Source organism: Neopelma chrysocephalum, unplaced genomic scaffold, assembly GCF_003984885.1.
Source record: "Neopelma chrysocephalum unplaced genomic scaffold, ASM398488v2 Primary Assembly neopelma1_69, whole genome shotgun sequence".
NCBI classification, from domain to species: Eukaryota; Metazoa; Chordata; class Aves; order Passeriformes; family Pipridae; genus Neopelma; species Neopelma chrysocephalum.
In genome coordinates this window covers 7,156,151-7,171,200 of record NW_020897729.1, presented here as the reverse complement: position 1 = coordinate 7,171,200, position 15,050 = coordinate 7,156,151, and the positions used below count along the sequence as shown (strand labels likewise).

General features: G+C 40.7%; 1 protein-coding gene across 1 annotated transcript in view; it reads right to left on the bottom strand.

The window, feature by feature from the left end:
* Positions 1-983: 983 nt before the first annotated feature.
* The window catches only part of NCEH1 (neutral cholesterol ester hydrolase 1), a 20,006-nt gene continuing 5,939 nt past the window's right edge, over positions 984-15,050 (bottom strand). The window contains exons 2-5 of the mRNA XM_027685476.1: positions 11,653-11,887; positions 9,702-9,771; positions 7,128-7,299; positions 984-5,707 (exon numbers count right to left, since the gene is read on the bottom strand). Of these exons, the coding sequence (XP_027541277.1) occupies positions 5,090-5,707; positions 7,128-7,299; positions 9,702-9,771; positions 11,653-11,887 (1,095 nt within the window). The 3' untranslated portion in view covers positions 984-5,089. The remainder of the gene's footprint in view (positions 5,708-7,127; positions 7,300-9,701; positions 9,772-11,652; positions 11,888-15,050) is intronic.

The window sequence follows — 15,050 nt, the reverse complement described above, 5'->3', positions numbered from 1 at the left end:
AAAACACTAGCCCAGCTCCAAAGAGTTTTCTAAGTGTGAGGCAAGGAGCAGTGCCCAGCCAGGTGGGATGCAGGAGAAGGTTGGGATTTCTGGATGCAGAGGCACGAGGCTCTGTGGGCTGGAGGGACACCTGGGTCAGTCACAGCCTCACCAGGCACCTTCTGCTGCTCCGGGTGAGGGTGGGAGGTGGGAAATAGAGTGCTGCCATAGGAACAGGGACATCCAGCTCCAGCACCACCAAGGCACGGGATGCGCTGCACGGCCGCACCCGGCTGTGGGAGGCACTGCCCTGGGCTTGCCAAGCATTGCACAGTCAGATGTTTTATGACATCTAAGAAAACACAACTGGAAAAAAATGTTCTATGAGGCCCTGGCTATTTTTAATGCATTCAATTTAATGCAAGCAGGAGTATGACTCCTGCTGGCTTAAAAAATAGGGTTATAAGTCCTTTGAAGCTTTTTTTCCCCACTACCACTTTTTTCAGCAGGTGGAAAGCTTTATAGTCTGTGAACGTCACAGGAGCCTGCTGGACAAAATGGCAAACTCCCACATTAGGATATTTCAAGAGCAATGCTCCTGTGATCATCAATAAATGAGAGAGCAGGGACAGAAGATGGGTTACAGTTCAGAAAGAAAGAATGTGAAAGGAAAGCAAATAGGAATGAAAAAGGAACCTGGACTTTCACTGGCTAAAACATATGCATAACCTATTCATATAAAAATGTGATTATACATCAGAATGGAGAACATGAGCTCTGCTGTTTATCTGGAAAGAGAACAACAGCACTAGAGCAGGTACAATGCACTTTTCAGCACCAGCAGATGTGGTCACCATTAATCATCTGGCAGAAATAAAGAAGGAGGAAGTAACCCTTGCAGCCCACAGACACACAGGCAAGTTTTCCTGCCTTGAAAACAACCAGAAATCAAAACGGAAATGTTCAGAAATACAAAATCAGTGGTCCTGTGAAAAAGACATAAGTCACAGACATATTTCACTTTATTTATTTGTTCTTCATTTTGATAGCACATCTCAAATCACACTGGTAATTAGATCTTACAAATTTTTCCCCTGCTCTGGGAAAAAAGGCAAAAATCAGTCATGCATAAGGTATTGAATGCATTCACATCAAGTATGTTGTACTTTGGGGTTTTGAACATCATAAATATGAGAACATTAAACCAGCTGGGTTTTTTTTTAACATCATTGTTACAGATCATAGCAGCTTAAAAGGTTTAACTCAAGTTTATCTACTTCTAATGTTTTTATTTTATTTTAAAAAGTTTCTAATAAAGTTTGGTAAGAGATTAAAAAAATACAGAGGCCCAAATGCTACAAAACAACATTTTAAAGAAAAAGCATTTCTTTTTATTTGTAGGGCTTAAAACCCACAATGGCCTTTCTGCTTTGGCTGGGGATGCAATTTTAGAATTATTTAGATTAAGGTTAGGAAATTCAACTTATTTGTGATTTTTATGCATTATGAAACATCTTTAAACAGGTCAGAGCTTCCAGAAATGCTGAACACCAATACTTTAAGAGGTCTTAAATTAGGGAGACAAAACCTCAATTTATGTCTCAAATATTGGCCAAAATACCGGGAACCTACTAAATAGTGCTCAGGTCCATGAAAGCAGGATATGAATGACTACAGGTTGTTATGCAAGTTGTCTTTGCTTTTTTTATTATTTTTTTAAAGCTTTCTTGCAATAGAGAGATAAAGTCTAATTGTAGGATGGGAAGAAAAGCTATCTTAAAATTGTAGCTAGCCATACTGATTGATTTAAGGAAAGGATAAGCAGACAAACTTACAGAGTATCTCCTTTTACAAGACTGACTCTACCATGCACAGGTGAAATATTGTCACAAACACTTGGTCTGATCCTACAACGTGCAAGGTGCCCTAAACCGCTTTGTGAAACAACCAAGGGATGAAGGTGCTGGTTACGCCTGAGGAAACACTTGGAGAAGGAGGAAAACACATGAACAAATCGAGATGTTGCAACATGGATTAACCTTAATCCCTTGCTATCGGGCATCAGCTTTCCCTAATCCTGAGTTAGTGCTGTTTCTAGGAGCTTGCAGCAGCACGGCTGGAAACAACCCTAAACTTTCAGTTTCGGGCACGGGGACTGTGTGCAAAGGAGAACAAAGCAAAGGAGGAGGAAAGCCGAGTTCGGACTAACACTTCAAGGTTTACACTGAATGTGATCAAGTGTCTTGTGCAGCTGTATACTAAAGGTCTTTTCAGAGCTGGAACTCAGACCTCTTTTTCTATGTTGTAGGATCCATCACTTATCTTCGCAGCTGTCATGTATTAAACCACATGGCTGCAAGATAAAAGTAGTCAAGATACTTTGACAGAAGTAGTTGATACTGTAACATCCCATCCACGCTGTGCTGCGATCTCGGGTGTCGCACCAGGCTGGTGATGACTCAGTAAACACGTTCACTCCAGTTATAAACTTACTACCATTTCTTGTGCCAGGACTTAATTGTGCTTCAGTGCATGAAGGAAATTTACAACCGACTCCATGAACATATATATTCCAGCTCTCCCTTTCATTTCAGTTTAAAAAACCAGCAGCAATTATATTATAAGTTCATAGCAGATATTCATAACTTAGCTATAAACAAATGCTGAGCTAAAGCTTTGCAGACAGCTCTCAGGAAAACTTAATTATTATAGGATTTATAGGAATACTAACCATTTATTTTCCAGTACTACAGTTATACTATCTTTTAATGACAGCAAGTAGATATAAATTACATATTTTCTGACTTTGTCTACTCTTCAAGTGGGAAATTCAGGAAGAAGCCTGTTGTCAGTATTTTTTTTTACTATTTTAGTGATAGTTTAAAGTCAGGCAAATGTAGCTGTCTCCATATAATGGAAAAGGACTCTGGGGCAGTAATTTGTCTTTTGAATAGACGTAACTTTGGTTGCTGTCTGTTTTAAGCATAAATTCTATCTATGTTAGTTGTGTTCATGGGGAAAAGGAGGAAAGAGGGTTTGAGTCCAGATAAAAAGCTTGAATTCTTCTGCAGTGTTAATTGGATATCTTGATCAAAATTTATTCTAATTCAGACTGTCACTTGGCTGCTCTAATTCCACCAAGTCTTTGTAACGAGCTAAATGGAAGAAGAATCTGGGCCACTGTTGAAAAAGCTTTGCCTTGTGATCTCCGTGTGAACCTATGCTGGGAATGAGTTTTGGCCTGCATGACTGAGCTGACATCCAGGCCTTGCCTCCTTAATAGCCTTTCTTAACACATACAACCACATTAATAACCTGATGTTTCTAGGAAGTAGTGATTCAGCAAAGCCATTTTCTTATTTTAAATCCCAGTGAAAAAGGTCTGTTCTATATATTTTAAATGTCAGAAGGCAGTTTGATCTACCAGTACCCAGTCTGGATTTTTTAGAAAGAACTTTTCAGAATCCTACCATAAGAAGTGCTCTGACGAAATTTGCTATGATCTCCAAGGGCCAAGAAGCCTCACCTTGGGGTACTTAGACAGGAGCCAAGACAGGGATGAGCCAACTGCCCAGGAGGACACACAGCCCAGCAGCACTCCAGCTGTGGGACAGGCTGCTCCAAGCCCGATCTTGGAGAAGAATGGAAAGTCAAAAGCTATGGGAGTTGTTGCCTGCCAGTTACATTCACATCCCTGTGCTTACCACACACCGGTGAATTCAGCTTCACAGCTCCTTTGTGAGGTAGGAAATTACTACTCCCTCCCTTGCAGAAGTGGAGCATAAAGAGATTGCTTTTGTTCTCCTGGGGTCCCACAGGGAGTCTGTGATAAAGCTGAGGATGAATTTAATCTACCCTTCTCTCTTCTTTGCCCAGGAACACTGGGCTTTTGACACAACTATCATTGCTGCTGCACCCTGGACAATATATACTGACACAAATGGGCTCTCTCCCCTGTCCTGCCCGTCTGAACTTTACAGATTGACTCAAACTGTAGAGATTTGCTGCTCAATAGCAAGATTAGCTTATCAAGTGTTTTGGGTCAGTCTACAAGACAGACAAAGCTCAGCTGCAAAGCTCAGGTTTAAATCTTCCCTATATATTGGAGCCCACTTCTATTTGCTTGCTTCCCTCCTTCCAGTAAGCAGGAAGTTAAGACTACAAGCACAAAGAAAAAGTTAATGAACAAAAACTTCTACTAATAATTACAAACATTAGTGCAAACCACACAGCAGATTATTTGTAAGCTCAGTATTTTCTGTAAGGAGTCGTACAACTGAGGCTTTAAACACAGATGAAGTCACATTCTTTAGCCAAATAAGTAGCAGCTTTGAAGGTCACTCACCTAAGAAATCTGGATTCTGCTGCTACACATATTATTTTACCCTACATATTTGTGTGTATTCTATCATACTTTTTATTGAAAATATATTTAGTCCTTTTTAAAAATATAAATAACTAAAAGGTAGTAAAGACCAAATTCCAAAGCTGAATTACCTGCTTGGCTAAGGGACTTACCCAGCATCATCTCAACTGCCTAGAAGAGCTTTTTTTTTTTTCTAATTTAAATGACCCATTTGTCTATGTGCCTAAAAGCCAACACCTAAATCCATGCTTGTCATTCAAATGCATGGCTCTGCTGTCAAAGGTGAGTGCTCACACTGTAACATCAGATGCTCAGCATTGCTGCAAACTAGCTCGAATTTTTACATATTGAGATGTAGATGAAGGTGTTTGGCTTTATCTCACATCACTTGAAAACCCCAGCCTTTGTGCCTAATTAAGAGTCCAAGCTTGAAAGTTGCAGCCAGTTAAGAATCCTACAGGAATGCTGATCTCCCTGCTCAAAATTTGTTTATGTTGGGCAATAGTCATCTGAAACAAGGTGGAAAAAAAATCGAAGTTTGAAAAAATATTTCTCAAAACACTTTTCTGGTCAAGGCCAATGGAGCTAGTAAACGCTGCAGTTAGTGGTCTGCACCCCCAGCAGCTGTAGCTGAACGATGAAGTCAAAATTTGGAAAAGTGCACTTTTTCACTGTTTGCTCTCCCGCAGGAACAGACTCCAGAGCCTCACGCCCCCCCGTGCCTTCCAGAGGGACCCTCTCTCTTCAGAGGTTTTCATCCAGCCATTTGATGTAGCTGCTCCTGGTCTGGAAGGCCGCAGAGAAGTCAGTGGGCCAGAGGGTGAAGATCATGCAGCCGTGGAAGCAGTTGTGGAAGTGGTCGAGCGTGACGTCCACGCCCGCGTTCTCCAGGCGCTTGGCGTACATGGCGCCGTCGTCCCGCAGCACGTCGTTCTCGCACGTCAGCACGTACGTCTTGGGCTGCAGCTGCAGCGTCTCGTTGTCCGCCAGCAGCGGCACCGCCCGCACGTCCAGCAGCGCCGGCATCTTCCGGATGATTTCGGCCGTGCCCGTGGTCTGCACCACGGGCTTGTAGTCCTTCTTGAACGACGGCGGCAGCAGAGACGTCCAGTTGAGGCGTCCCCTGAAGGAGAGAGCTTGGCCGACGTCCAGGGCGGTGTGGTTGTTGATGAGCAGCGCGTGAGCCAGCTCGTGGTTACCGTTGAAATAATACAGCCAGTAGTTGATCATGACGTGGCGAGGAAGGACGGGCATATTCCTGTTCTGCTGGTAAGAGGGTGTATTGAAGTCAAATGCCTGAAGGACTGGATAAATTAAGGCCTGCAGTTTCGGTCTGACGGTCAAGTCCTCCTCTTTGCTAAGCTGTGGGGAAAAACACAGCACAGAATTGGGATTATAAATAAACATATATCAGTGTAGAATTTCATACAAGCGAACGTTCATTTGACAATTTTCAGGCTGAATTCTGCCCTTACACATGTAATGTGGCTCTTTGGTCTGAAATATCAGCAGCCTTAACCTCCTCTCCTCTTGTAACGTGGCCATCAGGCAGACCCAGTATCCTGTTCCCAACAGAAATCAGTGACAGAAGTTTATTGAAGGGTGTAACAAGATTAAAAAAAAAAAGAGTGTAAAGTGGCATTTCTCTAACACAGTGCCCAGTTTAACAAGTGGCAGCTGAAGGATTTCCTGAATTAAAGGAGCTGCTCATGCTCTTAACAGCTTTTCATGGATTTTTCTTCCATGAATTGATCCAACTGTTTTTTTTTTCAGCAAATGCAGATTGCTGGCATCCACAGTTTACTCTAGCAAAGGCTCACCAGGCGCAGAAGTACCTCTTTGTGTCTGAATTGACCCTGCCACCTGCATTTGATTTGAGTCTACCAATTATTCATTTGGTGCCCCCAGTTGTCTTTCTGGAAGAGTCAGCAAGCTCTTTGTTTCATCTTCTACACAAGATACTCAATTCTCTATCTTATCTTGTTTAAAAAGAAGTATGCATCAGAAAATTGAATTAGGAATGCTTTTTCCAAAACATGGTATTATCATGTTTATCAGTCCTCAATAATGAAACTTTTATTGTAATTGTCTCATATTAATTTTTTCACCCTAATTCAATATTGCAAGCTTGTCATGATAATTAATTGTCTGGACATGGTATCTGGTTTCTTATCACTAAGGGTTATGGCAATGGGAAAGTTAGTAATAATAATATTTCACTCAACCATGAAAAATATTATTACTTGCCCCAGGCTGCCTTTAAAATCTTTACTAGATCAAATTCAGATTTAATTTACATTTAAACTGCAGATATATAAAAAAAATTTCCTTAAAATTGCAAAATGCTACAGGAAGACAATTTAGCAGAAGAATTAAGCTTCATGTATTGTACTTTCTGTCCTTCCTTTGTATCTGAAAGAAATAAAAACATATTTTCAGAGACAATTATCTAAAAATAGGAAGCTATATTGATAAATTATGCCTACTTAGAAAAATAAAGAGTTAACCAGCAAAGTGGGTAAAAAAAAAAGTTGTTTAGCTACTTGCTCTTAAAATCTGGTCCATAACAACTCGTAACTGTAGTAAGACAGAAATTTCTCAGAATACTCTGAGGTAGAAGGGACCCTAAGTGATTCACATTGTGAGCTGCTGGCTTTGTACCATCCTGCTTTTAGGGTTGGCACATCACCTTGTGTTGATGCAGCACAAAGAATCCGTCAGTGTCTCTGCATGGCTGACCTGGGCTGTTGTACTGTAACACAGAACAGACACTGGATGTTACCTGCTGACACACAGCAGCTGCCAAATTTCCTCCTGCGCTGTCACCGGAGATTGCAATTCGACTCGGGTCAACTGAATACTCAGCTAAGACATCAGGCTGCAAGAAATGCTTTGTAGCACGAAGAGCATCGTGGTATTGCTCGGGGAAGCACGCCTTTGGAATCAACCTGTATCTACAAAACAAAGGGGTGAGAGACAATAATTACCATCACTGTACCTCTCCTTCAGGATTAACAGGTGATATCAGGTAATCCTTACTGGAAATGACTATTTTATTAGGATAAATAAAAAGTAGGAGGTATGTAATACTTATGTAAAACTTAATCTTATAATTAATGTTAGATTAATTATAACTATTCAGAAAGATTAAAATGAACCTACTAGATATAAATAACACCAAGATAGTATAAAACTGTGCAGCACTTTCCTAGGATTTCCCAATAGAAGACTTCATCATGCATTATAAAAATTAATACTTAAAAGACCCTTGGCAAGGGAGTCACTACACTCAGTCTGGTTTTGATCCAAATTCCCACCTTCATGAGTACAAAGAAGAGTAAATCATATTCACCCAACAGACTCCGCTGAGTCAAACACCTAAGCAGTTCTGTTCCCCAAATTTTTACCTCTGCTCAGGAGAAAACAAACCTTGTATACACCTCTGTGCCATGAAATGAACAAGAGCCAAAAAATTGAGTAATACCACTTTGCTCCAATGCAACAGATCTGATAATTCCTTTCCTTTGTCAAGGAGAGGAGCAGAAATATACCCACTGGGCAGGTGGGTAGACTGAGGCACAGAGAGAGCAAACACTCTGCCAGGAGGAGCCAGCAGCTGAATCCCAGGTATGAGGTTTTCTCAGCTTCTAAATAACAGTGCAGAAGAGGTCTCTTTGTATTTACTGAATAACTTGAAATCTCAGAGTTGTAACCAGGCCTTATGCTACAAAGCACGTCTTCTGTTTGTAGCTTTTCAAACAACAGCTTTTACACATTCTCAGCAGAGCCGAGCAAACCAAAATTCAGTTTTCTGATTTTAAGCTAATTTTAGACTGTAAGCTAAAGAAGTTTCATATGCAGAATAAATTTTAAACTTAGATTACAACTTTCACACTCCAATTGTGACCTGCCTTTGGAAAGCAATCTATATCTTGCATATATAGGAATGTGAGAGTGTCCTTTGGGAGCTCCTTGCAAAACTGTGTAACGGACTGTGCTTAGATTGTGAAAGTGAGATGAGCAATTAAACCAATGAGAAATCTAATTAGACTTGACTAATTGAGAACAAACACCTTGACTGAAGGATATAATGGTTAAAGACAGGAGGTAAATAGTAACTCAGAGCAATAGGCAGAATTATATCAGCATAAATCAGAAAAGGAACAATAAGGAACTCTTCAATACTGTGATCGCCGCTCGTCTGGAATAACCAACAACTGATTTTTTTAGTTTTCATTGTCTCTACTAATAAAAAACAAAGCAGTAAAAAAAAAAGAAAAGAAAAGGCAACCCTTTAAAGTACACTATAATGAGTATTAAATGAGTAACATCAACTCCATATAATTAAGTCGCAATTAGATCACAAAGCTTGGTATGTAACGAATTGCAGGTGGGAAACTTGAGAATTATATTAAGTGATTGGGTTTGCAAAAGAAAATATTGAAGGTGACAATAAAGATGGGAACAGTACCAATCAAGCTGGAGTCATCTAGGTAATGCAGTTAGCTAGTGAGAGGTTTGTTTACCTTGGAATTGTTCAGGGTGTTAAAAAAGCACCCCTGCTTCTCTGTTGTCTGGCAGTTTTCTGATCTTGAGGGAAGCAAAGGCTTAAAAGAGGTGACTGGGACAGTGGGAGATTGAGAAAGCAACAGAAAACTGCCAGACCCCAGAGTGTATTCTGGTTAATGACCAGGGGTAAAATGATTTGCTAATTTTTATATTGACCCTTCCTCAATATGGCTTAGAAACTGTGGGTTATAGACAGATTTGTGGGGGATTTAATATGGATGTATTTAGTACGATACATATATAAACATTAAATATAATATTAATAATATACTTTGCAGCAGTGGGGGTGGCCATTGAGGATGGGAAAAGTCCCTCTTTCTACATGAGGAGGCACAGAGATGTGGTTCAGCCCTCTTTCAGGTACACATCATGTCCAAATGAGTTTGATTTTATTTGATTGTTTTTAAAGTTCACAAGTATTTACAGAATCATAACTTGGTACTTGAGTGATCTTAGGTTTTAGCTACACTCTTTACATGCAGGTAAAACTGCAAGATGCACTAACATTGCTTTTTAGTATTTGTCCAACTGAATTCAGTGCTACTTTCTTTTCCCACACTTCTGTCTTCTGAAATGACCTCTAAAATAATTAGGAACCCAAATGATTTTTTTTTATACCATGCCATTTTGTTGCAATTTTGAAAGGATAAGAATATCAGACTGGTGTAGAGAATTATTGTCCCAGTTAAAGCCTTATACACAAGCCAGTGACAAGGCAAAAGCTAAAAGAACTATGTTACATATTTCTAATACCTTAAAATTAATTGATTAGCATTAGATTACTCACTCAATAGAGACAACCACAGCGTTGAGAGAGTCAGCCATGATTCTGCAGAGGTTGATGTAAAGGCTTGTTCCTGGCATGAAAGGACATGGTGTTAGGGACACAAGAGTCAATAGTCACAAAGCTGCACCTGAGCCTTCCCAGAAAATATACAAACATCACACAAATATAAGCAAAGTAAATGAGATCAGCTTGCAAATGATCAAGTGCCAAATGCATACTGTAGCAGAGGGAACATAATTCATGTCTTCAGAAGCCCTGCAGCCTAATGTTTCCTTCTTCATCTGTTTCTTGGTGACTTGAGGCACCTCATTTCACCCACCTATCACAATTCTCTCAGTTGGGCAAAATTTAAGGTACTCAGTGCTTTGGGGGCATTAGCATCCAGAGGCAGTTATCACTGTATGAGTCACTGCTTGTGGTTCATTTTATTATAGCATGCATTGTTTTGATTCAAATGAGTCTCCCTATTAATGTCGACTGAGCTACTCATTTAAGGGAGGATTAATCACAGCTATCCTATTTATCAGAGGATTGATTATCTTTAATTTTGTTCCTTTCCAGTTACTTAATCATTGGTTCCTGGTACTATAAAATACACTGAGACACTAAATGTTTCCTAAAGCATCTAGACTGAGAATTTAATATTTAGGTGTAGCAATTGTGTCATTAACTTCTGTGCCTTGGACTCAGGATACATCTGACATAGCCAAGTTATAATCACTCAGACAAAGCACTGCAATTTAATATGAACTTTTTGCACAAAAGTCATATGCAAACTGTTAAAGAACAAGTGAGGCAGGCAGGAGGTTAACAAACATTGCTTAGGCAGGGCTAAGAAAGCCCATCTCAAAGCACAATTCCTCCGTAGGAAGAGGATTAAAATGTTTAACTGCTACAGAACTATAGGACAAAGAGACTGGGATTTCCAAAGGCAAGTAAAGGCCAGATTTTAAAGTTATTCAGGAACCTAAATTTCACTTAAATCATGGTCTAAATGACTTGTACATGCATAGTTCAAATGCAGTCAATATAGTCTGCATTTTGGATCACTTCAGAAAACACCTAAAATATTCTTTTCCTATAAAGGAAGCCACAGAAGGCATCAGGGCTGTATGGAATTCAGGATGTCACAGGAGCAATGGGGAAGGAAAAGGGAGAAGAATCCTATCAGATCTGGATCTCAGAGCAGCCACAGGAACCACATTGCCCGTTTTCCTCCCAAGGCTGTTTTCCTCTGGTAGGATGTGGAAGGGATCAGTGATTACCTTATCCTTGCCTATAGCTGTACCTTAATTTCTCAGATCATATTTGTGGTTACCAAGTTAATTGCAGTAAACAGCATTAATTTTCAAGGTAATTATGTCGTGGTGGCTGTGGTTCCCTAAGGCAGGAGGCCAGACCACGGGACAGGAACCAACCTTTACGTGTTTCCCTTCTGCTGCCCATTGTCTGTGCTCAGCAGTCTGTATTCCCAGATATGTGTTATTGAAGAACCAAACATTAGCAAGGCTGTTACACGCAGTGTTGATCAGCTCACTCTTCTGCTAATTATGCTGTGAAAATGGGGCAAACCCCTTACACTGGATAGTCACTGGATCCTGATCACCAAGGATTGACTTGTGCACATGACCACAGAAAGTGGGGAACTGGCCCAAGAAGCCCATTCAGGCATCCCAGGAATTTAAACAATAAGCTATTTTGTCCTCTCAGGATGTAACAAAATTAACCTTTTTGTCCTTTTACAGCTTATGTGCAGATAAGATATTTTACTCTGTGTTCATGATGTTTTTCTCCCTCTCTCCTTAGAACTGATCTACCAGAGTGGAGACAGTTACTACTGAATTCAGGTATTCAGCATATTTGTCATTCCTGGCAGGAAAAAGAGCTTTTGGCTTTTTCTGCTAGGAGAAAAGCAGACCAGAACCCTATTTAATTACTGGCAGATACCTACTTGCACTTGCCAAGGCCCAGCCTCCTCCATGGATGTAAACAACGCCGCGCTTGAGGCTTTCATCTCCCCTGGCAGGAGGTTCAAACACTCTGACTTCCACACCGTCAAAAACAGTATCTGTGACTTTAATGTCTTCAGAGGAGACAGACTCCAGCTGGTACAAATCAAAGGTAGAAATCAAATAATTCAGAACTATCAAGTGATGGCTGAATCTCAGATAGTGAATCAGGTGGCCCTAGGGGGGAAAAAGAAGAAGAAAAATTTCTGTTACTTCAGAGCATATCGTATGATACCACATTGATGTTTAATGTAGCTGTCTTCAAAGGGCAGGTCCTACATGAAACTGAATATGGATTCTTAGAATATTCACTGGAAAATGAGTTATTATCAAGGACCTTTAGTGCTTCTAAAGCTTTATTGAAACAAAAAGCTGCCCATACAAGATTTTCTGTTGTCAGAAAAAATCAAGCCATGAGCACTTCGTGGACCACAACTGTGAAGGAGCACTCAGGCCCTCTGAAAGACACCTTGGAAGAGGACAAACCTCACCAGCATGTTCCACTGTGGGACCTGTGAAGCTCCACAGACCGGTGCCAGCAGAGGGCAATACCACACAGGCAATGTTTTTTGGTGGAAAGGTGCAGAGCATTTCGGTTGTTCCACCCCAAAGCATAAGTCTTTCTACTTCCAAATTAAGAAAGTTCCCAAAGACTGCAAAGCAATTTGAAAACAGCAATAGTCTTAAAGGAATATAAGGGTGTTTATTGTCTTATCCTCTGTTTTCCTGCTGAATTGGGAAGGATCTGAAACACTATCCAAGAACAACAGCAGGTTAATGATACTTTTTTCCAACCCCAGAGACTCAAGTGTGTTACTTTTTTGTGGGGGTAAAACACCATGAAAATGAAGAATGATCTGATCTTTCTTTCCCCTTACAGTAGAAGGAGACAGATTTTATCCCCTTTAGCTACTCAGTACTTTTATTTTCATGTTTATTTTTAAAATCTTGCCCTGAACGGTTTAGAAACCTGTTTCTCTCAGCGAACCATTCAAGGCACTTCTCCAGCTGAAATGGTCACGACCTGCTCCCCACATATGACCTGCACAGTATTTGTGGTGCACACTTGTTCCCATTCCCTGGATGGTGCAGAAGGGGTGGCAAAAGGTGAGCCAAAGGACCCCGGGGACTACAATGTCCAGACAGGCCATTAAAAAGAAAAAGTAGTGGGGGGGTTTCCCCTTTTGAAAAGTTAATCTCTGTCCTAGTGAGGAAGCTCAGAAACTGTATAATCAGCTAAGCCTTTTGTGCAACTTTCTCAGTCAAGGCAATGGAGCTGGGAGTTAAAAGTAATATATATCTAATGTACACCTGTAGGAACACTACCATGAGGAAAACTGCCAGCTGGGACCTTTTATTTCATGAACAGATGCCAAATACTTGGAACAAGAGCTGTACTGTTATATAGAGCATTCCTACACACAACCACTTTGCTGTTTTAATTCTGCCAGTCCCACTACTGCACTGCAACTGCTCCAATGAATTAAAGATGCTGACACTTGATCGATGGGGTCACCCAGGTACCGGTCTGACCACATTCACAAGGTGAAGAACAGATAGTTGCCATAGTTTAACATGCACAAAAACTGTGCACACACCCCCACCTCCAGAGGAAAAGCAAGTTTTGAAGCACTCATCAGCATCCCTGCCAAAGCAGATCCATCTCCTACAGCCACAACCTCTTACATGGAATTTTTTTTTTCTGTCCTAATTAGTTTGAATGTAAAAAAATTGAAATATTTGCTTTCAGAAAAGGCCCTGCACAGCCCCACTTCCACTTTCTACATTGCTGTAGAAAAAAGACGAGCTTTGATATTTATTTGTTTTTAAAACTATGCCAAATACAATGGGCTGTTATGTGAGCTGGGAGAGGAATCCACTCCCAAAACCAGAATTTGCAAAAACTACTTTATTTTCTTGCTTTAACTTGTGGTAATGTCACCCTGCTGAGACGGTTTGGTGGGAATCCAAATTTTAAAATGTTTGCTGCTTTTTAGATGGTATATCATTTCTTCATACTGCAAGGCTTTTCTCTGGGAGAAGAAACACAAAGTATCCACCTGGCAGGAAGAAATCCTGAATTCACAAGGCTGTTTGTATCTCATGAGTTTCAGCCCGTGCTTTTCTCCCATCATTACTTAAAATTCCCACAGGAAACCCCAGTTCTAGTTTGAAATCTGAAGAGCAATACATCTATTAATAATTTGGCACACCATTTGTTGGGCTGCCACCGATGTAACCAGATAAAGGTCTGATCCTCCCTGTGCCCTATGGAGGTTCCCAGGGAAGGTAAACACTGGGAAGCAGTTTTAGAAATACTGCCAGAGAAAACAACGTTTTAGTAGATTTTTTTTTTTCAGGCTGACTGTGCTGCAGTAGATGTCTCATTTTTGCTTTCTCCCACTTTAGTTCACATTCTTTGTAGACAAGATTACCACATGTTCCCTGGAATCAGGAATGTTTTGTTTTCAAGGCTATTTAGTGGTGTTTACCGGGAAGTGTTTTGCCCTGCTCTTCAAATCTCAGAGCACCCCGGCCCTCTGCAGGTTACCACACTCTTTCATGTCTATTTTTCCTGAAATAGACCACTCTTTCCAAGAATCCATAAACCTGGAAGAGATGCTTTCTACATCAGGGCAACAGTCCTAATTATTTGTCAGGCATAGGCAGTTTTTTTGCCAAGCACTTATTACACAGATTATTTGTAAGTAGATCCATCTAATCAGCCTACTGGCTTGTTATTTATAAAGGCACCAGGATTGCACTTTTTGCTGGCAAACAGCTAGTCTTGCCCAAAGCTCTTAAAAATAAAATTCTTTTTTTTCTCTAGAAATATTTTTAAAATATATAAAATATGCTAGCACTCTGTAACATAAATATACTCCTGGCAGAAGATGTACCCATCCCAATGGCTGTGCTCCCCTGGCACCTTTCTTGTGGTGGCACTAATAAACAGAAGCCTCAGAGCATGACCTTGCTGCACCAGCTCAATCTCAACCCAGCAAAACCATGTCACCATCTTACTGATACCCCAAGGGAGGGAAGAGGGAGCAGGGCAAAGGATGGGACCAGCCCTTTTGGCAGCAGTCCACAGCTGGATTGCCTTAAATCCAGTATAAAACTGGAATCTTCATCTTATGTGAGCAATTACAGGTTTGATCTTTGCTGCTATTTGTGATTTTTACCACCTTTCCTGTTACAACCTGCAGGGCTGTTGCAGGCTATCAAATATAGCACTTAAATATATGTGGGAATTATGTGTGTGGATAAGGGAGGGGAGGGGAGGGGAGGGGAGGGAAGGGAAGGGAAGGGAAGGGAAGGGAAGGGAAGGGAAGGGAAG